Source organism: Adelges cooleyi, unplaced genomic scaffold (assembly GCF_023614345.1).
Source record: "Adelges cooleyi isolate 19-005CV unplaced genomic scaffold, UGA_ACOO_1.1 ACOO_flye_CR_arks_rails_tigmint_CR_PRNA_23, whole genome shotgun sequence".
Classification (NCBI taxonomy): Eukaryota; Metazoa; Arthropoda; class Insecta; order Hemiptera; family Adelgidae; genus Adelges; species Adelges cooleyi.
Window position 1 is genome coordinate 8,420,445 of NW_026095893.1, and position 24,656 is coordinate 8,445,100.

At 30.3% G+C, this 24,656-nt stretch overlaps 2 protein-coding genes across 2 annotated transcripts; both read left to right on the forward strand.

Moving 5' to 3' along the window:
• The first annotated feature begins 2,793 nt into the window (after positions 1-2,793).
• On the forward strand, positions 2,794-14,086 carry LOC126835182 (facilitated trehalose transporter Tret1-like). The gene is made up of 4 exons (XM_050567538.1): positions 2,794-2,975; positions 9,129-9,264; positions 11,899-12,084; positions 12,341-14,086. Exons 1-4 carry the CDS (start codon positions 2,919-2,921, stop codon positions 13,444-13,446), a joined length of 1,485 nt encoding a protein of 494 aa, XP_050423495.1. The 5' UTR covers positions 2,794-2,918; the 3' UTR covers positions 13,447-14,086.
• Positions 14,087-17,533: 3,447 nt separating this feature from the next.
• On the forward strand, positions 17,534-24,489 carry LOC126836011 (dynein regulatory complex protein 1). Its single transcript, XM_050568952.1, has 14 exons — positions 17,534-17,632; positions 20,014-20,336; positions 20,392-20,585; positions 20,659-20,868; positions 20,938-21,077; positions 21,150-21,366; positions 21,446-21,584; positions 21,763-22,081; positions 22,147-22,260; positions 22,591-22,724; positions 22,885-22,971; positions 23,130-23,408; positions 23,481-23,572; positions 24,160-24,489. The coding sequence occupies exons 1-14, from the start codon at positions 17,601-17,603 to the stop codon at positions 24,328-24,330; spliced, it is 2,451 nt and encodes an 816-aa protein (XP_050424909.1). The 5' UTR covers positions 17,534-17,600; the 3' UTR covers positions 24,331-24,489.
• Positions 24,490-24,656: the final 167 nt, after the last annotated feature.

A 24,656-nucleotide genomic window follows, 5' to 3' on the forward strand; every position in this document is an offset into this window, starting at 1 on the left:
AATGTCTACCATTTTTGTGAATGAAGATTTTGTGTACCTTTTATGTTTATTCTTAGATCTTCATATTGCGATTGATTTCGTTGTTAGGTTAGCAACAGATTTGTGTTTTTAGTTTTAAGATGTTTAGGTTTGGTTTAAATTTAGTTTAATATTTGTGTGTGACACATACATTTCATAATACTTAACTCAATGAATTTGGACTTGAAATGTATGTGTCACACACAAATATTAAACTAAATTTAAATTACAAAAAAACTTACAATATAAAACATTATCTGATAAATTTATTAGGGACTTTGTTGACTAGAGCCCATGCTTTTCTTTTTTTTTAAAAATTAAAGATGTTTAACATTATTTAAAATTGAAGTTAATTTTCGGTTGTTTTCAAAGTAATTGACATTTTAAATAAAATATGCTACAGTTGATTGGTAAAATGTTCATGTAATAAATTTATTTTTTACTTTTTAGTTCACTTTTTACTATTTTTTTTTTTTTTAGAAAAGCATGTTTTTAAAAAGTTTTTTTTTAATTAATTTATTTCTATTTTTTTACTTTTTAGTCTTATTAAAGGTATTTGATAATTGCTGAATAGATTACTAAATTCATTTTGGAAGATTTGGAAAAAAATTAAATTTTAGTTAAATGACCCCCACATTTGACCCAGTGGAGGGCGACCTGGATGTCCGAGTACCAATAAGAATCTAAGATGAGTGTTTGTGCCAAGTTTCAGCCCTATACGACATCGGAAAGTGGGTTAAATTAATATCGTACAAAAAATACTCGTACAAACGTACGTACGTACCTGTTAAAGCATGTAAAAATATATACTTATACCAACTCACAAGACACAGCTCGCAAATAGTTTTGATTTGATAGTACAAAAATATACCAATTATAGAATTAATGCGTTTAAATTAATATACATTATTTTTTGATGGACTTATTTATTTATTTTTTTTTTTGCCTTTTATACAAACTACACGATACAAAGTTATTCTATATTAAAAAGTACATATCTATTAATTGTACACCAAATTTAATAAAACTGTGTTTACTTGAACTAACACAATTAAAATATTTTGTTAACTGTATAAAATACGATTCAATGATTTGTAATAACAAATGTTTAGAAACAAATTCCGTTTTGTCCAGTTTTTCGGATTATTCAGGGTCCGTCTTAATCCGGTTGCACTGGTAAAAAAATCGTACTTTTTGAGTGTTACTAAACCTTAGTAATTTGCTATATTTTCAATCAGTTTCAAATACATTTTTTTATTGGAAAATAATTTCGCAATTAAACTGGACTGATGACAATTTATATAAATTATATGGTTAAGTGAGAAAAAATCACGAACGATAAACGTAACAAATAAACCAATAAGAAACATGTAGTAATCAAAATGTGTATCATATCAAACGTATAAACGCTAAAAACCTCTTTGTGGAGCATAGGAAATTAATTAAATATTTTAATTACTATTGAAAAAAATTATCAAATTAGGATACTTGAGAAATTCGGATTTTGAGTCCCATCTACACACATCTGCACAAGTAGCATTATGGGCGGTGGACCGGATGACCGCCGATCATAGCATCTTCTAAGGTACTTTGCTAAAATGACACTATGGTAGTATAAAACTGTAGGCAAAAAAATGTAAAACGCCGTAAGGCAGACAAATCTTCTTAAATCCACATAGAATAAAATAAAAGTTGTGTTTGTCCTGACTGACAATATTTTATGGTGTCTCCAAGCCGTGGTGCCTCGCCTCACCTATTAAGCCCAGGTTGTTTGGAACCATTATGGTTGACACGCATACTAAATCACAATATTTCCAAAACGATAGGGTAGGTCGTTACCATCATGTGGCTTGTATCGACGTAACTGCTCTTCAATATGAGTCGTGAGGGATTTTGCCCCTCACACTTTCATTCAACGTGGCCAACCGCTGTAATGTAATTACAATTTTACAGTGAACCAAAAAAATGTAGAATACAAGAATCAGTCCTCGGCATGTCGGATGGGCTTAGGCATTGTCCTACACAGTCGCCCCTAGTAAATCCGCATACATGACGGTTTATCTGACGCAAAATACCGTTGCTTTTAAAACGCACCCCCAAAACCTGGTTCGACCGGTGGAATTTTCACGAGGCGATGCTGTGGTAACAACGGGTCATGTACGTCCGTGTGTGTGGAGACAATTATTATTGCGTTGCGGATAACCTTCGGCGGCAATCAGAGGCTCTGCGGTACACCGTACCAGGAGCGAGTGATGATCGCCAAGCATCGAAACGATTGTTTTACGGCCGTTTTTTGTTGTTGTTTTTTTTTTTGTCTTCGGCTTTGGTATACTACACGATAACGCAATGTTGATAACACGGCGATAGCGAATAACGATTATTATTTTTAAACAATACAAAATATGTGTACAGTACATCTTTCCCCAGCTGTCGGCCGTTGGACCCGGTTGTCGCCCGCCATACGTGGATCGCCGGGCGAAAGTAGTAGGAGTACCGCTGCCGCCGTAGTCGCCTAACCGACCGACCGGGCACGCGATATTCGCTGACAACACACAGTCAGCATCACGTTCTGCAAACCATCAAACTCCGGTCTCGCCGTTTCGCTAATCCTCGCGCGTACGTCCAGCTCGTCTGTGTGTTACCAACGACAACAATAATAACTGTTTAGATAACCCGCTGACAGACGTGAAAAAAAAACTCGTTCTTTTTTGCCGGATTTCGTGTAAAGAAAACCGAACTCTTCGACTTCGCAGAGAGACCCTCTCTCGCAGTTTTGCGTGCAAACTATCCCTACTCGTTCCCCGACCGGCAGTCTTCCCTGCCGGCGGCAACCCTCGTTCGCCCATGCGACCAACAAGTGCCGTCGAACCACTCGCCGGCACCGCAAAGCCCGCCGTGCGATGAAACATTCCTTCAAGACATTATGGAACACCTGGGAATGGGGATGCGGCAGAGCGGTGAGTGAACATACTATTGACCATAATTCCACTTATCCGGCTTTTTCGGCTGCCTCGGCGGCTAAAAATTTTATTTTCGGTAAACTTTGAATTATTGTTAGATTAAAAATGTTCAAAGTATAGAATACACTTGTTGTGCCTGTGTTATAATACGTACTAGCCGTGAGAGAGGTCGCGATGGAAGACCAGAAAGGATTTTGGATCAAGTCTTAGAAAATGAAATTTTAAAATGTCATTTTCTACAAACAATCTCTTTTCAATCTCGCCAAACAGGAGGAAATTTAATCGTATATTGTGTAAATCGTTTTATACGTTTTTATTAGAAAAATCAAACTTTTTCACGTGTGCTATTCTACTATAAAATAATTAACGACTTCTATTTTTATTTCAAAAACAAGACCATTATCATGATTGTAAAAATGTAAAAATCATTTAGAATGTGACCAACGATTCAACGTATTACATAATACTAGATCAAAACATTACATAGGGTTTTATAAGGTTTAATCTTAATGAGTTACTAGTGTGTAAAGGGCTGCGTAGAAAAACTTCCATAGTCAATTTTTCTAGTTTAAGTTTAAAAAAAGGAAATTTGACTTTTCATTTAAACTTTGTTACAATCATTATAATATTATGGTTGTGTTGTATTTCCCTTATTACTAAGACTATTTGAGCTCTGCAACTTGAAAAATTACAACGCTGAAAATTTGTAAATACTGGCATTCTTTTTTCCCGTGGCCTTCATATAGTATAGAGTATTTATCATAATAATTCACATTTTCCGCAAATCAACCGTTCAAAAAGTTTCATTGAAAACTCACAATTCGCCATTAAAAAAATGTATTAGTCGTTACCATTTTAATCTATAAACAATTGCACAGTTAAGTATACAATTACTTTCGAAAACTGTAAAAAGGGCCAATTAGTTAAGTAATTAACAATAATAAATAACCATATTTTAAAAAATACACTGTATAATAATTCACAACAACAACGATTACGAATTTAGCATATCAAAAGTACACACGTGCTAATTGCTAATGTACTAGTTTTATAAATAACGACATATCAATAACTTAAAAGTAATAATAAAGAATTATAATTCCTAAAATTTATTTATCGTATTTCTTCGCGTGTCTTCGTATGAAACCTACTTACAAGCATACAACGAATATCAGTGTTTATATCTAAAATTATATATATATATATATATATATATAGTAGATTAACCAATACAAACACAATACATTTCAAATAACAGATTCAATTGAAACATAATGGGCAGATGCCAGATTACATCATTATATTTACACTACCATATTATAATAAATCTGGCTCAGTGTGTATTTCAATAAAATACGTACAAATTTAATTATTTACGCTGTCAAAGGCAAACTTAAAAAAGCTCTATGTTTGCTAGATGTTACTATTTTAAAATTTAACATACAAACACTCGAATATTCTACTATAGTGTATTCGAATTATACAATAGTATTTCTAATCATACAGCAGTGTTTGTTACAACTTTGATAAGCTTTATTCTCTAGCATATAGAGTAGGTAATTATTGAATGCGTTCGAAATGAAATTGCATTATTAATTTGGTAATTTGCAATTACCTAAATGGTATTTCGTCTGAATTATAAAATTAAGAAACCAATAAAATACGAAAACATATCGGCGTACAGTAAGTTAATCTTTTTAAAATGTACCTATGATTAGATTTACGGGTTATTAAATAAAAATATCTTTAAACATTTACAGCACTTAAACAATATCTCAAGTGAACTGGTACCCTGGTAATAGGCAATATTTTTTCCATCGAATGACTGCTGATTAACGCCAAGTGCCAACTGTAATAACCGATTTTTGGTATAACTATATTCGAGCCAGTTAAAGTAGCTAAAAATGCAAAATAATTATTAACTATATTGCAGTGTTGATATTTTTATTCAGAGGTCGGGATAAATCCTCTGTATCTAAAAAGTATACTTCTATATTATAATAATATAATTTTTTAATTCTAATGTTTTAGATATTTTGGGGAATTTAAATATTAGAGGTCTACGCGGCCTTTGAGAAGTATTCTTTAAAAAAAAATATAATATTAAATCATATTTTTCTACGAGTCATTACTGTTTTCCCATTAATGTAATTTTTCACCACCAAAACTACAAGTATGATTAAAAATTGGAAAAGAGAAAAATTATTATAAAGTGCCTGATATGAATCATGATCAAAATCTATTTGAATCAATTACTTATCATATATTTCCGATAATTCACCCCATAATAAATAACCATTTTAGGGTTTCTTAACTACCGATTCCGATTATCATTTCTAAGCCTCACAAATATGGCTGACCAGTAGTGCCACAAAACAGGGAATAGAACTGATGACTGATATCTTTTAACACAATAAAAATATTTTTAAAAACATATCTCACTGGGATCCAGACTTGAGGCATAGTGGGGACGGAGCATATTGAGGCCAGGAAAGTCACAGGTCCACAGGATTTATTGACTGAAAGTGATAAAATAACTTTCAAATAAACACTTCGGTATGAATCTGTAGATGGTAGAAATACAAATATCAGTAAAATCATTATAAAGACAATAATATGCTTAAAATTGTATTTTTAGTATAAGGGTGGATACGATTAGGGTTAATTGTCTGTCTATAATAATGTTTTGCAAATTGTTCTATCGGATCAAATTGTGAATCTAAACCTTTCTCGAATCAACTTAATCGCGCACACAAACGTCATAAAAATCTGTCCAGCCGTTTAGAAGGAGTTTGCATACTTACACACGCACAGAAAAATTTTATACATAACGATATATATATTATTACAACTTATCATTCAATATAAATTCAATACAAATACATGACGTACGATTCATAATAATGATCACTTTATTGATTAGAGGTGTTTTATAAACACGAGAATATTATATCAGTATTAAAAATAAGTATAATTTTAATATCTAAAAAAAAGTTATTGTTTACTGTGTAACACTTGATAACCGCGCAATATTTGTAAATTTAGTATACTTATCTTGCTAATTTATTAATAACGAAAATTTAATATTATTATAATGTAACAATAAAATAAATATATGTAATTACATGTTATAAACGCAATTTTGTTGTCACAATATATGTTTATAATATTTTATATTTCATCGAGATCATGTATATGTAGCTCAATGATTTTTTCGTTTAATTTTAATATACGACACTTCGGATTTTGTCTGAAAATCGCAATTTTGTGGTATACTATTAATTTCAATTGCTACCTAAGTGCCACTTATTTGCACTCAAATTGAAAAATAACGATGTCAAAGAAACACTGTGTCATTTCATCATGCATCATACCTAATGTATAAATAACATCATATTATATTAAAAGAAAGTTACGGGTTGTATGACATGCTATTTTGGGTCGAAATGCAATTGTAGACAATTTATATAGGTATTATCTAACGTCGCGTTATCGAGAATGAAGGGGCATCAAAACAGTATCATCTAACGTAGTACGCAGCATCATCTCAACAGGAATTACCGACCTATTTTATAGAACTTTACATAGTGTCATATTATGGTACATATTTAATTTACTCTGGATACGGCTCATAATCAAACAGCATTGACTTGACCCCTGCATACGCACCTAACCTACAGGCCTATAGGTTATTTGTGTTTTGTCTGGCGTGTTATTTAGAATTTGATACAGGATTAATGTTAAGTTTGCCTTATGTCGTGAAAATTCTTAGATAACTACAACATGAGGCATGAGCTGCACAAATATTATGATTAGGTAGGCAAGTGAAAAGGTCACATACCAAAATCCACGCTTACACGATTTCTATCGCAATTCGCTCGTTTTGAGTAATTTGGATTTTAAGTTTGAATTTTGACGTACGTGTGACCGGTAGGGTCTTAACTCTAAATGAAATAATCTGCACGCGATAAGTGCTAAGACACGTTCTTGTTGCGTCCTTGTACATTTTTTTTTGCGTAGGTTTATCCTTCAAGAATACTTTAGGCGATTTAAAAATACAATTTTAAGTCTTAGCTCGAAAGAATTGTAACGATCGACAAAAACAAATGAGTCGGATGTAAAAATGTTATTTACTTGCAAACGTCACATATTCCCAGATTATAACATAAATGTTTTATGTTTACGAGCAATAAAGTACAATCATTAGGAAAGAAAAAATAACGTTATTTTCGTACAGACAATGGCATACTAATACATAATAATTATACTTGAAACAATTATTCCCCATTGAATTTTTATGGGATTATTATAATATTAAGTTACTGTCATTGAAGTTATTTACAATATAGTAAGATTGCTTGATATCGTATTATCACCAATTTCATAATAAAATATTCAGAAGGAAAGAGGAAATTATTTATATTTATATTTAATACCAACACATAAATTAATTAAACGCTATTAAATAAAATACGAACATATAAACATTGCATAATTAGGAACTAAAAATATATATGTATATATTAAACTCGGAGGTATAATTATTTAAAAATTGGATTTAAAAATATTCAATTCAATCAAATCAACAAATTGTAAAACAAAAACCAAGAAATATGTTACGTTTTTAAGCGATAATCAATTATCTCATTAAAATAGCCAAAGAGATGACCTTAGTTTTCAAACATTTTTAAATTTTACAATTGCTAAATTAAAATCACATGTTCCCGTTTTTGCGTAGGATAATAAGAATAAACTTTATTTTCTAATGATGACCGTGGCCTAATTTTTATTTGAGATTTTTAACCTCCGTAGACTTTTTTAATAAACATAGTCTCTTAAATTATGTGACAAAGAATAAGCGTTTCAGTGTACCCCGCACCATCAGGTATATTATTATAATTCTTTTACAAATCGTCTTTTTAAATGGCGTCTAAAAATAAAACTTTGTTATACTTTTGATCGTGCATATGTAATGACTGATGTCTGTTTGACAATTAGTTTTAAACAACCAATCTGCACATTGCATTGGTCATTAAAAATAACCAATTTTTAACCACATATTACGTTAGTAGTAAGTTTCGATTGATTTCAAATAATTTAAATGCTGCTATTAATAAGTAAACAATATTCATTGAAGTATTATCTTTAAAGTATTTAGTATAAAGGAACTTATTATAATGTCAAGAAATGTATTACCAAAAACTATTGTAATAAACGATAAATTATTTAATCTTAAGAAATGAATGATATAAAATTGGTTGATTAATTATGATCACATCTTACGTTAAATACTTTTGTTACGTTTTCAGTATATATCACACTAACAAGTTTAATTTAGTTTATTACATTTTGCCGTCATACACGCTAACCACTCAATTATTAATTAACGAGTTTTTCGTAAATTATTAGTAATCACTAATTAGTGTAGATAAAAATTCGTTTTTAATAGAAAAATTGACATGAGTAGAATGTTTTACAATACGTTAACCTGAAATAATTATCTTTTAATGTTAAATAACAATTAACAAATGTCAGTAGGTAATATTTACACTCCTATGATCGAAAATCAGATTTTAAATAACAATAGTAATTATACTTAAATTTGTATAGCAACAATTTTAGCGGTTGTTTCAGCCACTTGTACCTACACCTCTATAGCCAACTGCAGTTTTATAAAAAATTCCTATGTACTTTAAAGATGTTGTTTTTCATCTACAACAAAATTGAAGATTTAGATATTGAGTGAATTATGGATGCACCGCAGATGAATCATGTTGGGTAACGTACCTGATATTGTTTTGTACATAAAATGGCCCATGACTCAATCAATCACGGTGTTTTTGTACGTCAAGTCGTCAAAAAGTCTTGGTAGCTGATTGAGTTGTAAATCACCAAGGTTCAAGGCGTACTAAAAGGAAATACACTTAGTTTTTAAATTTTAATGTAACATTGTGTCAGATCGTCCTTCAATGAACCCCACGCGGACAGAGTTCATAAACCACGCCGGCAATTTAATTGAAATCAAGTCTTCGCTCTTGCTTTTTGGTCTTTTATAACCAGATTAGTACAAAAAAACTGAGCAATTCGTCTTGCTTATAATAATAATAATGTATGCGTATAATAAATATGATATATGCTTTCGTTTTGCAGATTATGTCCGCCGTCGCTACCCATGTCAATTCAATTTCCGTAGGCATGTGCCAGGGGTTCTCAGCAGTACTTTTACCGCAACTCCTCGACTCCAGCAGCTCGATACTGGTCAACAACACAGAAGCATCGTGGATAGGTAACTTATAGATAGTACTATTTTTAACTTAACCGTCGTTCGATGAAACGTCCATTCTATGCATAATCCAAAACAAAAATGCTGGTATCCGACCTCACCACGAACAACAACTTAACCATACATAATATGACGTGTAAAATGTAAAACTCATATGCTGTATTAAGTACATGTTTCAAGTATAATTATTAAGAAATACCTCCCACGAAACTGTAATTCAACGAGGAAACGTTTTTCTGGTACTGATCTGCGTATTAACAGATTGTATTATCTAACACGTGTGCCGTATGATTTACTTTCGCTCCAGCCACAAACCATAATAATTCCAATCATTAAGAGCAATGTCATTATCTACTATGGGTTCGAGGTGTCTCCAGGTTGCGGTCAAGGTTATCCAGTATAAACGTTCGATAACAATCGCGCGCAATAAATATAAAACTGCAAAATGGTGAAGAAAAAATATGAAAGTTCCTGTCTGTATTAGCACGCAATTACTGGCCTAAATGACACATGATTGATTCGTCTATTGACTATAGTGTTTAGACCACCGCAGTTGCGGGGGAGCTAATTGGAAACGATTTTTCAATCTTACAACGGCCTAAAGCTATGAAACCTAGAATATCAGAATGGCCCTAAATAATTATAACGTACAGACATTAATTAATTTTAGGTTTAACGCATTAAATCAAATTTAAATAATCTAGAAATTGGGTCGTGATAAATTATGTTGTAGGTATTACAAAATCAAAAACGCCAGGAACACCTTTGAAAACTTTAATTGAAATAAATTATCAAACAACATTATTCTCATAAATACATACACTTAATCTATGACACTATTCATGGTCGATTAGATAAATCTAATCAACGAACAGTTTGAGTGGCACAGAAAATCTATCCTATCACATGAACCAATTTTTGCAATTGCTTTTAGCGTGAAATCTACCGAATTTCTTATACTGAAACAACCGATATCAAACGATGGAATAACTTACAAATTGAAGGTTCCATACAATAGATTAAATTCTACACATTTTTTTTATACAATTACCAGTTTAAAGATAATTGTTTTTTTTTAATGGTAAACTATAAACATAAACTGTATTTTTCAAAACCTAATAATTATCTATATGAACTCAATTACCTTTAATAATAGATAGGTACACTTTCCGGTAACTATTTAAGGTCATATAGATATTTTTCAAATTGATTTTAAATTTATCTACCTAAAATTAGTAATACATCTACTATTTTGAATATATTTAATATATTTTTTTAACTATAATAATTTGTTTAACCATTTTTAGTCAATTTGTTTAACTACTTTATACCCGATTATTTACCCAATTTATGATAATATTATAAATTATAAATAAATATGACTAAATTATGAGGACAGTACTTTGAGAGATTTGTTTTGTGTTTTACACAATGTGTCTACAAATATTGCATCTTAAAACTAAAGTGTTCAGTACAATCGAGGAAACAATGATAGCCTGAATATATAATAGGTTAATGTGTAAAATTGCTTATATAACTCGCACCACGTGCCACGAATCATTGCACCACTATCGTTAATTACGTTTCTCATAATAATCAATCCCATTTTAAGAAATTCTTGCATCAGTTTGTTATATTGGGATGTTTTAAACACAAACACCGTTTGATTATGTTTTCATATACCCATTTTAAAGTATTGTTTAATAGTATTTAATTATTTTAAGTATTGTTTCATTATATATTCGTGATACGTCCTATTAGATATAACACTAAAATCTTAACCCACTAATCAATAAATTTAAAAAAAATATATGAATATATTATTCTACTAAAGAATAAAAACTTATCAACATTTTCCACCAAATGAGTATAATACATGATGGGACATAAAGACAGGTAGTCAAAATCGTTAAACTATTTTACTATATCGCATTCCTAAAAAACAATAAATTTTAAACCGAACACATTGATAAAAATGAATTATTGTTCCGACTGTCAACTAAAATTCTAAAAGGTAAAAATGATAATTTGTTTTTATTGAACGTAAACCACTTAGTTTTAGACAACAACTTTACTACTCTATACTTATTTATAACCTCAGTCTGAGGAAATAAGATGGTACTATATAGTTCGTATTTTCCTATTTCTTTGGTTACATGATATTTTCGACAAATTGTTCTTCACTTTTCAGTACATTAAAATTCCAATGATTTTTAGTTACCATTTTCAGAGAGTATCATTTCTCTAATGCACGACTAAAGAAAGTTAATACAAACAAATTAGCGACCTATTAAAACATTTATTTGTTTATTTATTTTTTATTCATGTCGCAAAAAAAAAAATGCTCACAAAAAGTAAAAACTTAAAATAATTTTAACGTTTGTTTCAATTTTGCATTTTAAATTGTACACTATTTTAATATTTATTACCTTGTACGAGCTGGTAATAAACTTTTAACAATTTCACTGTCTCTAAAGCAAAACCCGGGGATAAATCATTAACAAAAACCAATAATTACTTTTGTTTTGGTTTATATTATACAGTAATAACAAAATCTAGGTTCTTTTCACTTAATTAATTTTAAAAAAAATGTATCATTTAATAATAAATAAGTAAAAGAAAAATTGTCTTTTACAGCTAGCCTAGGAGTTATTTCAAATCCAATGGGAGCTCTAATGTCAGGATTTTTCATGCAGACACTAGGAAGAAAAACGACAGTTCAGTTGACATCCATACCGTTCCTAATTGGCTGGACCATAATTGGATTATCGACAAACATAACAGTTTTATGTTTAGGACGATTTATCTCAGGAGTTGCTATCGGTAAGTCCACCGCAGTAAACAAATTTGTTATAAGTGATCAGTCATTTTTATATTTTTACGTTTGTCAAGGTTATGCATAGCCTGTTATTCTCATTAATGAAATGCAAAACAATTGTTTTTTTAATTTTTGTTTCCTCTTTAAAAAAAAGTTAACTAGCAACGAGGATACCTGAAATTCACCAGCATTAATCTATCAAATTTTTAGTATAAATGTTATCTAAAACGTTTTTATTTACAACTGTAATTAATTGTTTAGGTATGTCATCGGCATGTTACGTCTATGTAGCTGAAGTGAGCTTAGCTAAACACCGAGGGATCTTATCAGCGTTTGGACCAATTTTCGTATCCGTCGGAGTCCTCATTGTTTATTCACTAGGATCGATCATGACGTGGCAGATAGTCTCTGTGCTATGTGCTTTAACCTCATTTTTGAGCTTCATGGCTGTAAATTTAACGCCTGAATCGCCATCTTGGTTGGCGTCGAAAGGTCGGATAACAGACGCGGCCAAATCACTAATGTGGCTAAGACGGAAATCGGCGTTAGCGGACAAAGAATTGGTCGAGATCTTGGATACTTTACACGCCGACAAGAACTCAGGACCTACTCCAGCGCCAACACTAAAAGACTTCATGGAACCCACGGTGTGGAAACCGTTCTTGATCCTGATATGTTTTTTTCTCTTGCAAGAAGCCAGTGGTATCTACATAGTACTCTACTACGCTGTAAACTTTTTTCAAATAGCGGGTTCAACGTTAGATAGTAATTTAGCTTCAATTATCGTTGCCCTGCTGAGGTTAATAATGAGCGTTACCGGTTCCATTTGTATCCAACACCTTAATCGCCGCACCATGGCCATGACGTCCGCAACGCTAATGGCGATTTCGATGGCTATATGTGGTACCTATGAATTTTTGTACAGCTCCCTACAAGTAGACGACCGACCCTTTAGTTGGATCCCGTTGGTTTGTATCCTATCAAATGTCAGTGCCAGCATGTTGGGTATGGTTCCTTTACCTTGGATGATGATCGGAGAGCTGTTCCCGTTGAAAGTTCGTGGTTTTATGGGAGGTCTTGTACCGTCGTTAGCATATTTTTTCATATTTATCACGGTAAAAATATCTCCCGCCTTGATGACAGCCCTGGAAACAGACGAAATCATGTGGTTATTTGCCGGCGCGGCCGGTCTGGCAACGTGCTTTATCGCCGTTTTCTTGCCGGAGACTAGAGGTAAAAGTTTAATGCAAGTAGAAAAACTGTTCAGCAAGGACAAGACGGAGAATACAGAAAAATTAGAAGAAAGTTTCAAATCCAAAGAGCAGTTGTATTCAATCAGTACGGTAGTCGACGTACGTCCCAAATAGCACATGAATGGTCAGAAACAAAGAAGTCCTTAACGCAAAATGTTTGGTAACATTCTACCTATGGCTGTGGTTAGTATTAGTCTATGAAAGATATATATAGAGAGAGAGAGCAATAGAAAACTACACCTACAGCAAGTTTTCGTCAAAAGGCGTATAACCGTCATTCCACGGAGAGATGTACCCATACGCATGTCTTCTATTTTAAAATAACCAGAACGTGTTTATCACATCTTTCCACCAAGGTTGACACATCATGTGTTTACGTGAACTTCTAATCTGTGTATAACGATTTCGACGTGTCAATTTGAAGACAAATATGCCCGTAAATTTCTGAAGACATTTTTTTTTACCATAAACAATAATACTGTCGAACAAAAGCACAGAGTATAGTATTTCCTAACACGAACCCGCTATTTTCTAATGCAGCGCACAAAATTATTGTACAACCAATTTTCACTCATAGTTTGTACAACAGCTCATTAACTGTGAAAATAAAGTCCAATTTTAATAACATTTTATTAGACCAATCTTACAATTATTATCTTATTTAATATTTATAATTATTTATCGATTTATTTATTAAATAACAATAGTGTCTGAATTGTAAATACAACCAACATGTGATATTATTTTATTTTATTTTTATTGATAGGCGAATTTTTTGTAAAGCTAAACAATGTTATATAAATATTTTTTATAAAATAGGCTATTTGTCTATAATAAAACAAATATAAAGAACAAAAAAAGACGTCACCTATTGTTGATTTATCAAATAATTTGTTAAAACAATGTCCTACATTACGCCAATGCAATGGTGTACCTTAACGGAAACTATATAACACAAATCTTAATTAAAAAGTATTTTTTAGAAATCACGTTATTATAAATTAATTATAGCGCTGAAAAACTCAGTAACTATTTAGAACAGTTAAATAAAAAATGTCTCGTGGTCCTATATTATTAATTTTTATTTTAATCTAGTTGTTTAGCTCTTGAATAATTGTCAATATAAACTGGGGTATGGCCGTTTTCCGCCAAAATTAAAATCTGATTCAAATAAGTCGATGAATTAAGTATAAGTAGTCCATTTCCAAAACTAAAATTATCAACACTTTTCAAAATTTATGGAAGAAAAGAAAAAAATGCTTATCCATTTCTTAAACAACTACAGGTAGGTACAACAGAATTATAAAGAATTAATTGTAATTGTTCTATACTTTATGCTATTATTTCCACTTGGCTTAGTTTTTAAATTTTAAACATAGTTGAAAAAAACTAAGTATAGTTATTTTAAAAATGTTTTCTTATTTTCCCAGAATTTCAAAAAGTTTTGATAGTTATTTTTAGAAATGGGCTACTTATACTTAATTCATCGACTAACTTGAATTAGATTTTATTTTTGGCGGAAAAGAATCTCGACCACAAAATGAGGTATCTACGCTGACCTACAAATATCATAATCCAACGTAATAATTGAATAAAAAATAAAAATTGGTAATTACTAATCGATCTATTTATATTTTGTGATTTCAATATACACCTAAACATATACAACATATATTATTTAGGTCATTTCACTTGAACGTATCAGATAAGTGTAACATACAACATATTATAAAAAAAATTAATAATTTTAATACCTACGTACGTAGTATGCACGTATATACTAAAGTAATTGACCAATTAAAAATTATATTCACTTTATAACGTAAAAAAATAATTTCATCACAAAAGTTACAGATCGGAGGTAATAACGACCATTAGTTAGGAAATTACTCGATCATTAAGTATCATTACAATATATTTAATAATGACGTCTACACTCTACAGTGGTTTTTAGCAGAAAAAATTGATGAAAAAGACGTAATATCCGCTTAATATTCTTTAAAACAAAAGGTTATAATAGCGTAACATCCAAATAAATCACATCAACAATAATTTGTCCTCAAATTACTTTAGGGTTATCTGAATTTACAGAACTGTTACCTAAGTAACCTGTAGTTTTAAAATTGTATTAAATGTATAGTAGGTATGTTAAATGGTGCAATACCAATATTCGGCGATTTTGAAATTGTTTTAACAACTGGTTTGCTGTACACATCAATAAAAGTGAGTATATATTTCGACATGTTTCATCTGTCATGATACATAATCATATGCCGATCAATTTTTAAAAATCTTTTAGCTTAAAAAAATAAATGTGAAAACTGAAACAATAACAATAACAATAAACAATAAATTAGTTATCACAGGATGAAGATTAATGATATATTCTTGAGGACATCTTGAGTATTTGGTTTTGGGTTTATGTCATTTAATTTGGTATAAATTATCAGCTTTCACTCTTTTTCGTTATTTCGAGTTTTGACTTTATACTTCGCTTATTCAAATCCAAGTTTCAGCCTTAATATTCACGTCATAAAAACATTTTATAGCTAATAACTATTGACATTAAACCGATTAGTATAAATAGTTATTTTAATATGACGTATCGTCGTCGCAGAGCTACCAATTAATACGAATTATAATCATTTAAAATATATTTGATTAAAATTAAGATTAATTTGAATCATTTTGATCTTAATAATCATTATTACATCCAACACAAAATAATTATCATTCAAAAATCAAATTTAACTATTCATGTAATCTTACAAATTACCAATTCCGAAATAAAATTAACAAACTCACGTTTATGTTATTGGTTTTTACACGTTATGAGTAATTATAAAGTTACAACTTTTAATTAATTATGTATACAGGTACAAAATCGTGACGTAAAATTATCTTGTCCAACTCGAATGAATGGTTAGAATAGATTACTGACCTCAAAAACTATAAGTCTAACGACATTTTCAAAATTGCAATACCATTAATTATTTTACAACTTTTAAATAATAATTCTTAATAATGGGGTTGTTTATTCACGTGATATAAATATTTTTTTATTTAATGTTGAGTCCTCTATTATTTCATAGGTATAAAGCGCTCAAGTCATGTATGCAAACAAATCAATTAGATGAACGACATAAATCTTTAAAATTGAAACCAAGTACCTATATTTTCTATAAATTATTAACGATTACATGTTGTTGGTATGCGATCGTGTCGATTTCGATACCTACCTTTTGTTAAGTGATACTTTCAAGAAAATGTTTAATGAACATTTTTTTTATATATATAAAATAGAGGAAGCTATAATATAATAATATTTTACTATAAGATAATATAATAAAGTAATATATTAATTGTAGTATTTCAATGGCATGGGGATACATTTCTAGGTCACGGCTTGATAGACTTTTACAGTCAGTTGACTGTTGAGCTTACGAGAGTTGGCGTCAACACGTTAGTAGTAAGACTTGCCAAAACTATTTTCAGTGTTGACCCCCTACATAACCTAAACTACTTAAAAACAGAACAACAATATTACTATGAATATAAATCACTTTCTTTAAAGTATTGTCATTTTGATTCATAATTATAATTTATAATATGTAAATTACAAATAATAATAAGATTTGTATTATAATTTCGAATATTAATGATTTAATTGTTTTAAATTTCAAGCAGATCTTTTTTTCGTGCAACCTACAAAAAACTCGGAACAAAAATATTAGATTTGCTTCTATTTATTAGTAGTTTAACTTTATTAATTTAACTTTAAACAAAACTATTTGTTTTTATAACAAATGTAACTAAGGATTTAGTTTATATTTATGTGACTATGATAAGATAATTTTAAGGATCAAAGAAAATGCCAACTGTATAATGTGATCAAAATTAAAACGGAATGGTTTAATTTAACATTAGCTGGTCAGAATGTTCCCCCTTTCAAAAAGTAAATGATATCCCTGATATAATCAAAAGTTCCCCACTAAAATGTGCTTGTATTAATGTTTAATCAATACAATTTATATATGAGTTACTATGACGATCGCATGATTGAGAAATAAGTAAGTTGCATGATTCACTCACAGTCTGTATGGGCTTCATACAGTTCTAGCTCTTTACCGGTTTAATTGCAATTGTAAATACGCGTAGGTACGGTAAAAAATATAACAATTGAATACTTCAATAAATAAATAAAAAAGGAATCAGATAACCTATTTTATACAAATAAAAACTAGTTAGAAAATAAAATTAGGAAAACAATGAATACCTCAAAAGCGATTGAGGAGAACAGGTAAATACTATATTAATATTACTTAAAATATTCAACGTTTTTAATTTTAAAAATGTTATTAATAACTTAATAAACCTACATACATTGGTAGACTAAATCTCTATCTTTAGATGTCGTAAAATCCCAAATAGCCTATTGTTCAAAACAACCAAAATTTTAAAAAACTTGTTTTATTACAAATTCATAACTGAAAACTTCATTAAAACTTTATTTTGACCTATTGATCAACTTTGATGATACTTGAAATTAGATAAACAAAATTACATACAGCATAAAAATATGTGTGACACAATGTACTTAGTTCATTTACATAAATGTCCATTCTGTGGCCTATTAATATGTATTTATTTATTCGTATGGCAGGCCTATTAACAGGGTTATTATGACACCTCGGCGTTGTAGTTAAAAATAGTAAGGGATGAGTACGGAATTTTTGGTAAAAATATTTAAAAATTAAAACCCATAGAGGTCTTTGTGAAACAGTAGGTAATAACATTTATGTTGTGCATCCTCGTCTATACATTTTCAACACGTCGACGTGAACATTGTCCTCTGGTTTTATTGGTTTTATTAGTTTTTTTAATAAATTTTAAAGTTTATTATAAGATAAGTTTTTTAATGTTTCTAACAAAAAATTGAAGTTATAATCTGATTCTTACAATAATGCGCTATATGTAATTCAAACTCGATCACTGAGATCCTAAGTAAAATAAACTAAAAAACCATAAGTTAGACACAAACAATAATTAAAACACATCTTTATAAATTGAAATCCAAGAAAAATTAACTATTTAGGGTTGCATAAATAACAACAAATACACAATAATTGAAATGCTATAAAAATAGAACAAAATGCAATTCAAACAAAAAAAATATAAAAACTAAAGAAGATTGTATAGTACATTGTAACTATATTTTTTAAGAAGATACGAAAATATAGTAAATACATTTTTAGCTCCCCTTGATCTCTGAAATATTTTTATTAGTTTACAGATATATTGTATACTATAGACTCAAAATTCAAAAATATTATGGTTATGTAATTTACTTTCTTAAATGCCGACCTTCTAAATCTTATTTTTAAAACTAGCTTCACCACCATTAATGTCACATTGATTTTTAGACTTAAGCCTTGGTTGTTTACATGAAAATTAAAAACACGTTTAGTTACATAAGGCAAAAAGCTATTTAAAATTATACTTATAAAATTGATGTACCTCCACTGGGAGAACATTCCACTCTGCTTTTCCCATTTTAATAATAGTATGCATACATTTGCTTATTGTTCGAATAACTTGAACAGATTGTACAAATAACAAAATATATTTAAAAACAACTTTTAAAGGAGATGTAGTAATCCATTATATAGTATTAAATTTTAATATTGTACTATATTAATTTAATACTATATAGAAAACCAATATAATGTATACTTGTTACTTGTTACTAGTTAATATTGTTTAATGTAACTGCCAAGATGTATACTTTTTAGATACCTAATTCTCAATAAAAAAAATAAATTTTAATCAAATTTGTTCAATTTTTGGCAATATGAAAACAGCTGATGTTTTTAATATTTTTAAACCGTTTTTGATAAATACTGTTATTATTGTCAGTTTTATAAAAATTAATAATGGCCTATGGAATTGCAAAATTTGAGAGTTTACATTAATACAAATTTATGAAAAACAGTGTTACACTTTTATTTCCCAAGTTGACCCAGTTGTATACCTAAACTACAATTTGTTACTAACATTTTGTTTATTGCCATTAAAAAAATGTTATTTATACAATAATATAACGTAAATCTGATTCAAGTTACATTACAAGTATATACTTTGTCTGTAAAAAAATTAAAAATTATACATTTTTTTTCAAGTGAAACTTCTTTATAGTGTACGAAAAAAAAAGATTATTGGCTGTGTCGGTCAGCCACTAGAAACATATTCAAATTGCATTAAAACCCACTTTATCAAAGTAGTATGAAAATATATTTTTTACAAAATCGAATGACTGTTTCATTTTTTACAGACGTTACACTATGATTATGACTTTAATAAAAAATTAATTATCTAAAGTTTAAAATTCAATATCCTATGTCTCGGATTCTAATAACTTTGTTAAGTATCACCTATGTCTAAATTTAGTTATAAAGATTATATATCTCTTACGCTTTAATTACTCAGTGCCTCAGAAAGGTCCATCTCTTGAGATATGTTTTTGCAAAACTACGATGAAAATAAATATAATATATGGCTATGAATTTCTTTTGCTAAGTTGATTTATAAATATGAAACACTTTAGTCGCATGTCTAGTCTTATGAAAAAATTGTCCGTCATTGAGTACTGGCATCTAAATAGGTGGTGTGTTTATTGCTTAGATGGAATGGAGATGAAACAATTAACAAAGAACTCGAAGAAATACCAGACAGCGTTCAAAAACAAATAGAGTCTAGTAAATTTGAACTTTCCGAGTACATGGAAGAATGCTCGCAACTAGTGACAAACGTATTACTGGCCAATGATAATCGTGAAAACAATCGCAGAGAAACAGACAGATTAGAAAGAGATAAACGGTTAAAAGCGGTTGAAAACGAATCAGAAGCGGCTAACTCTAAATTTAAGGAAATCAGTGCTCAATGGCCAGTCATACTAAAGAAAAACGACGCGTTAGAAATCTATGAACAATCAGAAGTTCAACGAAGTAAGAGAGTGAATAAATGAGATTTTCTCAATAATTAAATTGTATGTATGTTTAGCAAGAGGGCTCTACCTTATTGAACAAAAGAATGAAATGATCAAAGTGCTAAAACAAGATTTGGCCGAGTCGGATTCTAGGTTTCTACAAGAGCAAGACGCCCAAAGTGAAGACGTACGGATTCTGCAAGAAAGAATCGAAAATCAAGTAAAGTTTATAAGGAAACAATACAATAATCATATTCAATTTATAAGAGTAAGTATTACAATAAAAAAATTGACATGAAACATAAATACTAGACATAATTTGTATTAAATTTCTTCTGTAGTGCACTATAGAGAAACAAAGAAAACAAAGAATTAACAAAGCCAACATGGCATGGGACGATCTTTACAATCAGATGATTTTAGCCGAGACGAGATCGTTTGACGAACGGTTAGCTATGGTTGACAAAAAAGAGATTAACATAATGAAACAGTACGAAATAAACGAAGAGAGTATTCGAACGTTAAAAGCTGAACTTAACTTAGAATTGCACGTAATGTATTTTAATAATTTAAGGAACAATATTATTTTTATTTATCAGCATTGTAAACGTTAACCATAGCACATCCAAAAAGAATTTGAATTGATCAAAATGAAATGCATGGAAAACGTAGAAAAACTTAATTACAACTATCAGGTATTGAAAAGGAGAGAAGAAGAAATCGCTTACGCCAAAGCAGCTCAAAGGAGGAAAATGAACAAGTATCAGAGCATAAAATGTCGCCTATTAGATCAATGATGATAGTTGTGTACATACAATTATAAGTTTCTAAGATTACAGGACGTGTTGTCGATCAAAAGAAGACTGGCAAGAGAAACAAAAGCCGAGTTTGAAAGTAAAGTGTCTGTGCTAAGCGAAAACATTGAGAAACTCAACGATGACATTGAGCGACATGAAAGCAAAGCAGAAAGGTTTGCAGAAATTCAAGGGAAGTCCTTTAGGGAGCTATGGGATTTTTCCCAGGAACAAATTGGCGATTTGCTAGCAAGGGTATGATAAGAGTATATAGGTAAAAAAGGGAAATATTAAATAACGATTAACTAATTATTAAAATTGTGTTTATGAAAAGATTTTGAAAATTGATCAAATTGTACACGAAGAGTACTTGGGCGTCGAATGGCAATCACCCCCGACACATGAGAGTTTAAAAGTAGACGACTTTTCTTCGTACAAGAACCACACTATCACCAAAACTGAAAACGTCAAGGGTACGTCTCTCTGAAATGTAGCACGTTATACCTAATTATGGTGACAGCTATTATTTATTTATCACAATGAACCTCTACTTTTGGCCAAATTTAGAAGATAGCTCTCGATGTAGCTACGAACTTACTGTCGATACCCCCCAGTATGTTTTTTAAAATATTCATGATTTTTTTTTTATAGCTTGTTTAACCGAATTCACGAGTGCCGTTTCAACGGGACCGTACGGTCGTCGCAGAGAACGTGCTTTGTTAAAACTCATCTTAGAAATGACGCTTAAAAACTGTACATTCTTATTGGACGACCAACTAATGGAAATAATTGATTCTAGTACCGAAAAAACTCTTTCGCTTCTCTACAACATCATGGCAGTTTGTGGTCTGAATAACATGTACGCGTGGAATTTAATGATTTCACGTGTGAAATCGTCAGTGATCTGTGAGGTTTGCCGAGGACCAGTGGCGTGGTGTTTGGAAGAGGGGAAGGTCTCGACCGATCATAGGTTTGTTTTTGCAATACCTACAAGTTTCAAAATAACGATTAGTTTTTATTTATCCTTCACCAAAGCACACGGGAACACCAAACGGAAAACCAACTGATCGGCGACATTGCCGTGTTCGCTCAAAACCATGCAGATGACATTGAAAAAACTCTGTCAGTAAACGCTAATGTGTTTAACAAGTAATCGTCGTTCCATCTAAATTTATTTAAACGTTGGCACTTTAAGAGTTTAGCGTGAGAAACAGTTCGGGGAACGACCTAAGTCGTTGATCATTAATTAGTCAACTTAATCCAAGATATCGATATTCAATACAGCGCAAGTCTGAATGTAGTTTTATGTCTTTAATAAATGGCCAACTATGTGCTTATTATAAAACTGAATATCATAGTTTTCTGTAATGTCTTGAAAAGTATCTCGGCGGTTATTTCTAGAAGTGTCAAGATTTTTCAACAGTTAACGTTGCTGTGAAAACTTTTTATCGATCACAGTAAACATTTTTACTTTTTCAGAATTTACACAAAAGACAAATTAAAGCTTTTAAAACTAAGATCAACATTAACCAACACAGAAGCTGGGTCGCACGAGCCGCGGTGTTCGTCCTTTGAACGTACTAACTACGATTCTGACGAGTCAGTTCTGACAAGTAAACATACCTAACTAATAAATTAATTTATAACACCCTTTTCCTTTAACTACAGCTTTTTTTTTTAACAAGTTGTATGACATTTACTTTGCCTTATGCTGTTTGAAACCTTTGACAATAATTAAACGTAACATTTTTTTTTATTAACAAAATATTATAGTCTCTGTATCATTGACGGATTTTGAACAAATGCCCAGCGAAAATGATTCTGCAACGGTCAAGATATCTCATGACTCTAAACCTTCTCGTAAGTGCATAAGATTAGACCAAACAAAATCATTGATAGGAAGTTTACAATTTAGTTTCGTGAAATGTCAAAGATCGAAAACCGAAATGCTTTCAGCCAAAACCTGGTTATTAGACGTTATTTTAAACATTAAAATAAATACCATATTTTGTTCACAGAGATTCAAAATTTTCGGCCGTGTGACGATCCAACGCATCCGCTTTTAATGACAGACGTTGATTATTTAAAAGCAGTCAAAGAAACAATACACCTTACAAACCCCAAGAACTCAAATCAAAGCCCGAAAAATAAAGCCAAAAATTGCAATACGAACACGTTGAGTGAAATGGATATTAACCACTATTGGAAACAATATCTAAATGCGTTTCCTGAAGATCGTGTCCAACTATGGGACGTATTTGAAAAAGCCATAAAAAAATACTACCAAATTTTACACTGTAACCCATTTACATTAACTTGAATAATAAAATGTATTAAAAATAACTACATACATGCACTGAAAATTTCAGTACGATACAAGAAGATAACCGAAGTGGAAAAGTTGGAAGCCGAAAACGTGGAACTCAAGAGAATTTTAAAACAATTTATGGACGCTGAACAGGTTTATGTCTGTTTGTTAATTTGAACTAACAAAATGAATGCCGAGAGTTGATAATTCTATACAAATATTAATTTATTACCTTTTTTAAAATTAAAAAAAAAAGTCATTATTTATTAAGTTTTTTAAGGTCCTGTTAACAATATATAAATTTACTTTTAAAATAATCGACTACAAATTTTTAACGTCTAAAAACCTTAAGAGGGCGTTGCACCGCCCATTTTTAAGGAGTAATGAGAACTGTTCGACATTGTAATATTCAGTTATTTATTTTTGTTCCCTTTACTTCCAATAGGTACATGGTTTTTTATAATTCGAAGTAAAATATATTATTTTTAGAATTGTAGCTATCTCGATTTATTTTATAATTTTAAGTTATCTAATTACACTATTGTGCAACTACTGATAAAGTGCAAACAATTATTTAATTTTTCGCAAACCAAATTAAAACCAATTATATAGGTGAATACCACAATCTTTTGTCCATTTTGTTTAGAGCAGTCAAAACAAACTCTTGAATAAAAAAACATAATATCTATCATTATTAATTATTCTCCATTCTCGTAATATTCACATTTGATTTGTTTTAGGATGACGGTAGACTTCAAAACATCAGTACACCCAAAATGATAAAGCGGAAGTCATCTTCGCCAAGGGTAAATAACTCAAAATCTATGTCCGCTGAAAATAGTACAAAATACGTCAGTGGCACTGCAATTAACATATTAACGGTGGACAGGACAAATAGAAGAAAGCCTTAAGGCCATCAACAGCTCCAACTAAATAATTATTTGAGATTTAAAAAATATGTTTGTTTAACTGTAGTAACATTTTTTTATCACACCTAAAACGTAACTACTTACAATAATAAATATTAAAAACTGTACGAATCATGCTATACCACAACATTACTATTATTTTATCACAAAGAAGATATTTAATGTCATTAATGTGTTTACTTTAATAGTAAAAATTAACTAAAAGAAACAAACTGTTTGCCAAAATTAATATTTACATTGACTACCCTGTTTGGATTTTTATGTTTTAGTCAGCAAGTAGGATATGGAATCCTACTAGAATGAAATTG